Source organism: Squalius cephalus (genome assembly GCF_949319135.1).
Source record: "Squalius cephalus genome assembly, chromosome: 9".
NCBI lineage: Eukaryota > Metazoa > Chordata > Actinopteri > Cypriniformes > Leuciscidae > Squalius > Squalius cephalus.
In genome coordinates this window covers 19,565,198-19,575,700 of record NC_137130.1, presented here as the reverse complement: position 1 = coordinate 19,575,700, position 10,503 = coordinate 19,565,198, and the positions used below count along the sequence as shown (strand labels likewise).

General features: G+C 43.0%; 1 protein-coding gene across 1 annotated transcript; it reads right to left on the bottom strand.

Annotated features, from left to right (window-relative positions):
- Window positions 1-68: 68 nt before the first annotated feature.
- Window positions 69-10,141, bottom strand: LOC307165074 (collagen alpha-3(VI) chain-like). The gene is made up of 9 exons (XM_079882368.1): window positions 8,924-10,141; window positions 6,417-7,016; window positions 5,633-6,229; window positions 4,551-5,150; window positions 3,688-4,287; window positions 2,904-3,500; window positions 1,821-2,420; window positions 971-1,570; window positions 69-792 (listed from the first exon to the last, which is right to left on the bottom strand). Exons 1-9 carry the CDS (start codon window positions 9,564-9,566, stop codon window positions 161-163), a joined length of 5,469 nt encoding a protein of 1,822 aa, XP_079738494.1. The 5' UTR covers window positions 9,567-10,141; the 3' UTR covers window positions 69-160.
- Between the last annotated feature and the right edge of the window lie 362 nt (window positions 10,142-10,503).

The following is a 10,503-nucleotide window of genomic DNA, read 5'->3' as shown; positions in this document are numbered from 1 at the left end:
ATCAGCTAGGAAAAGAAATCAGCATCATTAACACCAAGTAATTTCAAAACATCTTAAAAATGTCACATTAATTCAACCACCTCATCGACTACCTAAGCTGTGGGTAATGGTCCCACTGCTCATTACTACTTAGGGAGATCAACAAAGCACAGCCTGTGAGCTAGCTGTCATAAAGTTCTGCCATGCACATACCAGTGAGAGTCGGTGAAGTTGGAGTGATGGGCATTGCAACAGCCTGGACAGAGGCCAGCAGCTGCTCTTGGACATTTGGGAGCTCACTGAAGTCGGACACGGACAGAGCATAATTGGGGTCGTATGAGATTCTCTGCAGTTCTCTGCTATCAGAGCCCCTCGATCCAATTCCAAAGGTCAAGACGCCAAGCTCTTTCAGAGAGGAGGCTGCTGCATCAACACTGTCGAATGACCTTCCCCCGCTAAGCAAGATCAGTATCTGCGGCACACCCTCCAACCGCCTGCTGCCGGAGGAGGCAGTAAATACATTGTCTCTGACGTACTGGAGAGCTGCCCCCGTGTAGAGGGGTCTTCCTCCTTTGTGTCTCAGACCTCTGACACGGTCAAGAACCTCTTCCTTTGTCGTGTAGCTATTTAGATAGAAATGGACCTCGGCTTCTCTACTGTACTGCACCACAGAAACACGGTCCCTGTTTGCCTCTATGGTGTATTGCTCCACTACTCTCTGCACAAAATCACGCATAGCTGGGAAAGAATTCCTAGTGCCATCTGAACCGTCCAGCAGAAACACTATGTCCTTTCTGGGTGTGACGTAATCAGCTAGGAGGAGGGAAAACAGCATCATTAACACCAAGTAATGTGCATAACGTTCATAAACCTTCAGAATGACACATCGGTTCATCACCTCATTAACTCTCTGAGCTACGGTTAAAAAAAGTAGGGACATCATGAAGAAAAACAAGACACAGCGTATTGTAAAGTACTGCAACGCACGTACCGGTAACAGTCTGTGAAGTTGGAGTGATGGGAATGGAAACAGCCTTGACAGAGGCCAGCAGCTGCTCTTGGACATTTGGAAGCTCACTGAAGTCGGACACGGACAGAGCATAATTGGGGTCGTATGAAATTCTCTGCAATTCTCTGCTATCAGAGCCCCTCGATCCTATTCCAAAAGTCAAGATGCCAAGCTCTTTCAGAGAGGAGGCTGCTGCCTCAACACTGTCAAATGACCTTCCCCCGCTAAGCAAAACCAGTATCTGCGGCACACCCTCCACCCGTCTGCTGCCGGAGGAGGCAGTAAAGACATTGTCTATGACGTACTGGAGCGCTGCCCCCGTGTAAAGGGGTCTGCCTCCTTTGTGCCGCAGACCTCTGACACTGTCAAGAATTTTTTCCTTTGTCTTGAACGTGTTTAGATAGAAATGGGCCTCTGGGTCTCTGCTGTACTGGACCACAGAAACTTGATCTCTGTTCTCAGCTACTTCCAATTTCTCCACCATTCTTTGCACAAATTCTTTCATTGCTGGGAACCCATTCCTAGTGGCATCCGATCCATCCAGCAGGAAGACAACATCTCTCCTCTGTCTACGGCCCTCAGCTAAAAACATACATATTCGTGGGTCAGGTGGGGGACATTGTAAGGAGAAAAAAAAAAAAAACAAAAAAAAAAACACAATGCTTTACACACTTGGTCATACTTTTTGTGTTTTCGATATCGCGTCACCTCCTGTAAAGTTTTACTATCTCCTTCGCAACTCATTAGAACTAGAGGAACAATATGGCACATTTCTCTACGACCATAATAAAAGAAGAGGAATTACAGGAAGCCGGTTTGGCTTTTTTCTTACCTATCGTCGTGGTGGTGATAGACGTTTCCTCTACAAAGACCGTGTTAATGTTGGTCAAAAGCTCCTGTTGGACACTGGGAAGGTCAGCAAAGTCACTCACTGAGAGTGCATAACTAGGCTCATTGGAGATCTTCTGGAGTTCCCTGCTGTCTGAGCTCCTCGACCCTATCGCAAAGATAAGCACTCCCAGCTCTTTCAGGGATGAGGCTGGTGTGTCAACGTTATCAAATGACTTTCCACCACTCAGCAGAATCAGTAACTGGGGCACACCTTCTACAAGTCTGCTTCCAGAGGAGGCAGTGAAGACATTGTCCCTCACGTACTGCAGAGCTGCCCCTGTGTTGAGGGGTCTCCCTCCTTTGAGCATCAGACCCCTGAGCGTGTCAAGCACGTCCTCCTTTCTTGAGTATGTGTTAAGATAGAAATGGGCCTCTGGATCTCTGCTGTACTGGACCACAGACACATGGTCTCCTTTCTCAGACACATTCAGTCGCTCCACCATCCTCTCAACAAAGTCACGCATTGCAGGGAAAGAGCTCCTTGTGCCATCTGAACCATCCAGCAGGAACACTACATCCCTCCTAGCCATCCTTCGCTCAGCTATGGGTAATAGAATGGAACACAAAGTCACGTGAGCCCTGGGTATCTGATATTGTCTGTGGGTGTGTGTGTGCTCTAGACGGCAACTGCAAAAGGGAAAAAAACGCTCCTATCCTTTCAGCTAGTTTACAGCCAATCTAACAGTCAAATGTTATTACTGTCTGCTAAAATAGCATCTAATTTTGGTCAGAGTAAAACTGCCTAAACTTACTGAATGCGGCAAAATGAGGTCTATAATTTAAAGGATATTTTCATCAAAAGACAAAAACTGTGCCTAAAACTGACGAACGAGCGAATAAACAAACACATTAAAACTCAACACTGCTTAACACCCCAGGGAGTTCAAACCCATCGCTTGTTAGGCTAATTTCCCCCGCCTCTGCTAACATGCATCGCTAACATAAACCGTTTAGTGTCTACGGCACGCTTTGCACGGAGAGCTCAGTGTGCTGTTTTCTAGAGACGTGTGATAATCTGTCTTACCGGCCACAGTAGGTGTCATCGGCTTGACTTGTACAAGCACATTGTTGAGGGAGCTGATAAACTGCTGCTGGACACTGGGAAGGTCAGAGAATTCATTGATGGGCTGTGCATAGGTAGGGTCGTTGGCAATTCTCTGCACCTCTCTGCTCGAATTTCTGGTGCCAATGCCAAAAATCAAGATTCCGCTCTCTTTTAGGGTGGAGGCAGGTGTATCTACGTTATCGCTTGACCGTCCTCCACTGAGGAGGATAAGAATCTGAGGGACACCCTCTTGCTTTCTACTACCCGCAGAGGCGGTGAAGACACTGTCCCTCACGTACTGGAGAGCTGCCCCCGTGTTGAGGGGTCTCCCTCCTCTATGCCTCAGACCTCTGACAGTGTTCAGGATCTCCCCTTTTGTTGCGTAGGTATTCAGATAGAAATTGACCTCAGCGTCTCTACTGTACTGCACCACAGAAACACGGTCTCTGTTTGCCTCTATGTTGAATCGCTCCACTACTCGTTGCACAAAATCACGCATAGCTGGGAATGTATTTCTAGTGCCATCTGAACCGTCCAGCAAAAACACTACGTCCTTTCTGGGTATGGCGTCATCAGCTAGGAAAAGAAATCAGCATCATTAACACCAAGTAATTTCAAAACATCTTAAAAATGTCACATTAATTCAACCACCTCATCGACTACCTAAGCTGTGGGTAATGGTCCCACTGCTCATTACTACTTAGGGAGATCAACAAAGCACAGCCTGTGAGCTAGCTGTCATAAAGTTCTGCCATGCACATACCAGTGAGAGTCGGTGAAGTTGGAGTGATGGGCATTGCAACAGCCTGGACAGAGGCCAGCAGCTGCTCTTGGACATTTGGGAGCTCACTGAAGTCGGACACGGACAGAGCATAATTGGGGTCGTATGAGATTCTCTGCAGTTCTCTGCTATCAGAGCCCCTCGATCCTATTCCAAAAGTCAAGATGCCAAGCTCTTTCAGAGAGGAGGCTGCTGCCTCAACACTGTCAAATGACCTTCCCCCGCTAAGCAAAACCAGTATCTGCGGCACACCTTCCACCCGTCTGCTGCCGGAGGAGGCAGTAAAGACATTGTCTATGACGTACTGGAGCGCTGCCCCCGTGTAAAGGGGTCTGCCTCCTTTGTGCCGCAGACCTCTGACACTGTCAAGAATTTTTTCCTTTGTCTTGAACGTGTTTAGATAGAAATGGGCCTCTGGGTCTCTGCTGTACTGGACCACAGAAACTTGATCTCTGTTCTCAGCTACTTCCAATTTCTCCACCATTCTTTGCACAAATTCTTTCATTGCTGGGAACCCATTCCTAGTGGCATCCGATCCATCCAGCAGGAAGACAACATCTCTCCTCTGTCTACGGCCCTCAGCTAAAAACATACATATTCGTGGGTCAGGTGGGGGACATTGTAAGGAGAGAAAAAAAACAAAACAAAAAAAAACAATGCTTTACACACTTGGTCATACTTTTTGTGTTTTCGATATCGCGTCACCTCCCGTAAAGTTTTACTCTTCAGGAAGAAATACATCTCCTTCGCAACTCATTAGAACTAGAGGAACAATATGGCACATTTCTCTACGACCATAATAAAAGGAGAGGAATTACAGGAAGCCGGTTTGGCTTTTTTCTTACCTATCGTCGTGGTGGTGATAGACGTTTCCTCTACAAAGACCGTGTTAATGTTGGTGAAAAGCTCCTGTTGGACACTGGGAAGGTCAGCAAAGTCACTCACTGAGAGTGCATAACTAGGCTCATTGGAGATCTTCTGGAGTTCCCTGCTGTCTGAGCTCCTCGACCCTATCGCAAAGATAAGCACTCCCAGCTCTTTCAGGGATGAGGCTGGTGTGTCAACATTATCAAATGACTTTCCACCACTCAGCAGAATCAGTAACTGGGGCACACCTTCTACAAGTCTGCTTCCAGAGGAGGCAGTGAAGACATTGTCCCTCACGTACTGCAGAGCTGCCCCTGTGTTTAGGGGTCTCCCTCCTTTGTGCATCAGACCCCTGAGCGTGTCAAGCACGTCCTCCTTTCTTGAGTATGTGTTAAGATAGAAATGGGCCTCTGGATCTCTGCTGTACTGGACCACAGACACATGGTCTCCTTTCTCAGACACATTCAGTCTCTCCACCATCCTCTCAACAAAGTCACGCATTGCAGGGAAAGAGCTCCTTGTGCCATCTGAACCATCCAGCAGGAACACTACATCCCTCCTAGCCATCCTTCGCTCAGCTATGGATAATGGAATGGAACACAAAGTCACGTGAGCCCTGGGTATCTGATATTGTCTGTGGGTGTGTGTGTGCTCTAGTCGGCAACTGCAAAAGGGAAAAAACGCTCCTATCCTTTCAGCTAGTTTACAGCCAATCTAACAGTCAAATGTTATTACTGTCTGCTAAAATAGCATCTAATTTTGGTCAGAGTAAAACTGCCTAAACTTACTGAATGCGGCAAAATGAGGTCTATAATTTAAAGGATATTTTCATCAAAAGACAAAAACTGTGCCTAAAACTGACGAACGAGCGAATAAACAAACACATTAAAACTCAACACTGCTTAACACCCCAGGGAGTTCAAACCCATCGCTTGTTAGGCTAATTTCCCCCGCCTCTGCTAACATGCATCGCTAACATAAACCGTTTAGTGTCAACGGCACACTTTGCACGGAGAGCTCAGTGTGCTGTTTTCTAGAGACGTGTGATAATCTGTCTTACCGGCCACAGTAGGTGTCATCGGCTTGACTTGTACAAGCACATTGTTGAGGGAGCTGATAAACTGCTGCTGGACACTGGGAAGGTCAGAGAATTCATTGATGGGCTGTGCATAGGTAGGGTCGTTGGCAATTCTCTGCACCTCTCTGCTCGAATTTCTGGTGCCAATGCCAAAAATCAAGATTCCGCTCTCTTTTAGGGTGGAGGCAGGTGTATCTACGTTATCGCTTGACCGTCCTCCACTGAGGAGGATAAGAATCTGAGGGACACCCTCTTGCTTTCTACTACCCGCAGAGGCGGTGAAGACACTGTCTCTCACGTACTGGAGAGCTGCACCCGTGTTGAGGGGTCTCCCTCCTCTATGCCTCAGACCTCTGACAGTGTTCAGGATCTCCCCTTTTGTTGCGTAGGTATTCAGATAGAAATTGACCTCAGCGTCTCTACTGTACTGCACCACAGAAACACGGTCTCTGTTTGCCTCTATGTTGAATCGCTCCACTACTCGTTGCACAAAATCACGCATAGCTGGGAATGTATTTCTAGTGCCATCTGAACCGTCCAGCAAAAACACTACGTCCTTTCTGGGTATGGCGTCATCAGCTAGGAAAAGAAATCAGCATCATTAACACCAAGTAATTTCAAAACATCTTAAAAATGTCACATTAATTCAACCACCTCATCGACTACCTAAGCTGTGGGTAATGGTCCCACTGCTCATTACTACTTAGGGAGATCAACAAAGCACAGCCTGTGAGCTAGCTGTCATAAAGTTCTGCCATGCACATACCAGTGAGAGTCGGTGAAGTTGGAGTGATGGGCATTGCAATAGCCTGGACAGAGGCCAGCAGCTGCTCTTGGACATTTGGGAGCTCACTGAAGTCGGACACGGACAGAGCATAATTGGGGTCGTATGAGATTCTCTGCAGTTCTCTGCTATCAGAGCCCCTCGATCCAATTCCAAAGGTCAAGACGCCAAGCTCTTTCAGAGAGGAGGCTGCTGCATCAACACTGTCAAATGACCTTCCCCCGCTAAGCAGGATCAGTATCTGTGGGACACCCTCCAGCCGTCTTCCGCCAGAGGAGGCAGGAAAGACATTGTCTCTAACGTACTGGAGCGCTGCCCCCATGTAGAGGGGTCTACCTCCTTTGTGTCTCAGACCTCTGACATGGTCAAAAACCTCTTCCTTTGTCATGTACGTGTTTAGATAGAAATGGGCCTCTGGGTCTTTGCTGTACTGGACCACAGAAACGCGATCTCTGTTTTCAGCTACTTCTAATTTCTCCACCATTCTTTGCACAAATTCTTTCATTGCTGGGAACCCATTCCTAGTGCCATCTGATCCATCCAGCAGGAAGACAACATCTCTCCTCTTTCTATCACCCTCAGCTATGAAACAAACATTGAATAGTGAAATAGGGGAGCACAATACATTACCTTTGATTTAATTTTTATTGCATGTTACAATACACATTATTAAAAAGAATGTTGTAGTTGAAAATTATTATTTTAATTAAATTATTGTTCCTGAGTAGAAATACAAATGTTTAATTTCAATTATTGAAATATGTCATATAATAATAGCCAGATTTTGTAATTGAATAATAATAATAATAATAATACATTTCTGTATATTAAAGAAGCATTGGTAACACTTTACAATACAGGTACACTAATATGCATTTTATTTATTCTTAACTTATTCACAGATAATCTTGAGTTCATGTATGGCTCATGACAAACCAGGCTATGTACTAATGATTACTGCATCAGCAACTAATAAACAAGAATTTGATTAATAGATCTGGGCTGCGTTTCCCGAAACCTTCTTAACGCTACATTGTTCTTAAGTTACACCTTAAGCTGTACCTTATCGATAATACGTGTTTCCCGAAACGTTCTTAGTTAAGTGTACCTTCTGTAAGTCATACGTTCGGAAGGTTGGTCTGGACCACTCTTAGCTTTACCTTATCACTGTTGCAGGTCTATACGAATATCATTCTGAAGTTTTAATACACCCAGACAGTGTTCAATTAGGCTAATTCAAGTGTTTTCATGCAAAGAATTAAATTGTCATTACACAGATTATTGTTATTAATTATTATATACATTACATTATATTATTCATTTAATTAAAGAGCGCTTTTAAAGGCCAGTGAAAGCATAGGCTACTGTCAGTTAAGTCCTATTCGGACGCTAATTGTTTCTATTTTAAACATTTACAGGGGTAAGTCAGTGATTTTAGTGCTGTCCGAATCCATAATATCAGGGTTTTTTCTCACCCAAACTGTGTAAAAATCCCTGGCCAAATTAGTACCTACTGTTTTTTGACAAACAGGTTGTGTGGTAATTTAATTGCCGTCTGAATCCACATCTCTGAGTTTACAAGAAGAGGTTCAAAATTCACTGTTTAAATCCTTTTTGATCACTGCCGAGCACCGTACGTAAGATGTACAATTTTATTACTGAAATGCTGGAAAGTATTTACAAGAACACTATTTCATCGCAGCTCCACCACTGCGAACAAAAATGGGGAAAAAAGAAGAAAGCACGTAAAAATTTTAAATGGTTATCATGGCAGCAATATATGATACAATTTTAATTGTATGTAGGCTAGGCTATTATAGGCTATAGTTTGGATTATTTTTTATAATATCCCATGAGTCCTAATAAATGCAATTTCAACTATTTCTGAAGTGCTTCTTTTATAAAGAACACCGCTTTCTCACATAACGCAGTGAAGCAGCTCCTGCATGAGAGAATAATTGATTCTCGAGCCATCGATATCAACCAATTCAGCACCAGCACCGGGTAACAGCACCGGGTAACGTCATATGTAAGAAGGTATATCTTAAGCAGCTTCCTAAGGTATGGTTCGGGGAACATATACCAAGCAATGGTATATCTTTAGTTAAGTTATACCTTGTCTTCGGAGCGTGCTAAGAGACAACGTTATCGGGAAACGCAAAGTCATTATTAACTGCTATTAATCAAATGTGTTATCATGGATTAATTCCTCCTCATCATCATCTAGTAATATAGATACCTATTATGCAAAATGTACTTACATGGTGTTTGAATATAAATGTTTTTATAAACCATATATCAGAAGTTTAGACTGATATGGCTTTAAAACGCTTGCAGATAACTTTCATGATGAAGAACAGTTTATCTTCATGAGTCATACATTTACTCCGGATTATCTGTGCATTCGTTAAGCATGTTAGTGCACCCGTATTGTAAAGTGTTAGCAAATAATTTCACTCATTATTTTGAGGAAGGAATATTACACTTACCTATCAATGCCTTTTTGTTGTAACTTGTATTGGATTTCATTGCTTCCAGTAGCTGTACTTGGATTTTTGGTAATTCACTGAAGTCAGCCAATGAGAGCACATTCTTTTCAGAAGAAATTGTCTGTAATTCATCAGAGTCTGAGTACTTTCCTCCTATTCCATATATTATTACCCCATTTTTTTTAAGAGCAAAGGCTGCTTCAGAAATGTTGTCCTTGGACTTTCCACTAGTCAAAAGAATTAATATTTGAGGGGTACCTTCTTTGTGCCTGCTCCCTGAGGCGCTTATAAAGATATTTTCCTTTACGTATCGAAGGGCAAATCCTGTGTTTAAGGGCCTTCCACCTTTATGGCTAAGCACTTTTACTGCATTCAATACATCTTCCTTTCTTAAGAATGAATTTAAATAAAAGTTTGCCACAGCCACATTGCTGTATTGAATTATTGAGATTCTATCATTATCAATTCCCACATTAACATTTGTGATAATGTTATACAGAAAATCACGTATCTCTGGAAATCCTCTTCTTGTACTGTCCGAACCATCCACAAGAAAAGCTATATCCCTTTTTAATCCTGTGCCTAGAATTGCAATAATTATAGGATTAGAAAGATTTAAATTATTCAGCTTTAAAGTATTCATCTTATTAGAATTTGCTTGCTTAGTTTAATTAATAATTATATACAATGGTAGGAGACAATACATAAAATGTTATACATGCATAAAATGTAAAGATTTTCAATAAAATATTCTGTAGCTTTCTATCTAATTCAGATTTAACAACCAAAAAAAAAAACAGAATAGCATAAACTTTAAATGATCAGCCTATAACAGTGGATTATTTTTAATTCTTACCATCAACTTCAGTGTCTCCTTTTTGTATTACACCCATAAGTTTTGTCAGGAGGCTTTGACGGACATTTTTTAATTCATGAAAATCATAAACCGCCATGGCATAATCTGTCCGAGAAGAAATTGCTTCCATTTCAATGGGATCTGTCAGCCTTGACCCAATGGCAAAAATGGCTACTCCCATACTCTTTAGTGCATTAGCTTGTCCACGAGGAGAATCTCTTGATCTGCCACCAGCCACTAGCACAAGATTTTGGCTAACACTGTCTATTTGCTGACTTCCAACTCTAGGGGTAAAAATATTGTCTCTAACAAACTGTAGAGCTTGGCCAATATATTGTGGCCTTCCCCCTATTGGTTTGAGGTTGCGTACAGCATCTGCCACCTCAGAAGAGGATGAGTACGTACTGAGATTAAAGCTTGTTGCTGCAGTATTACTGAACTGCACAACAGCAACTCGATCTTTTTCTTGACCAACATCAAATGTTTCTGCCAAACTGGCCACAAATTCTCGTATAGTTGGGAATCTATCACTAGCATTATCAGATCCATCAATAAGAAACACAATATTTCTTCCTGCATCCAAAGCCTGGCCTAAAATAAATAAAGGGAAGAATATTTCCATGAAGGAAAGACAACAGTCTTTTAACAACAATTCTATAGAAGCCAGAATTACAGTACATACAGTACATCTGTCTGCATCTGTAAGTGTCTTCTTCATTTAATA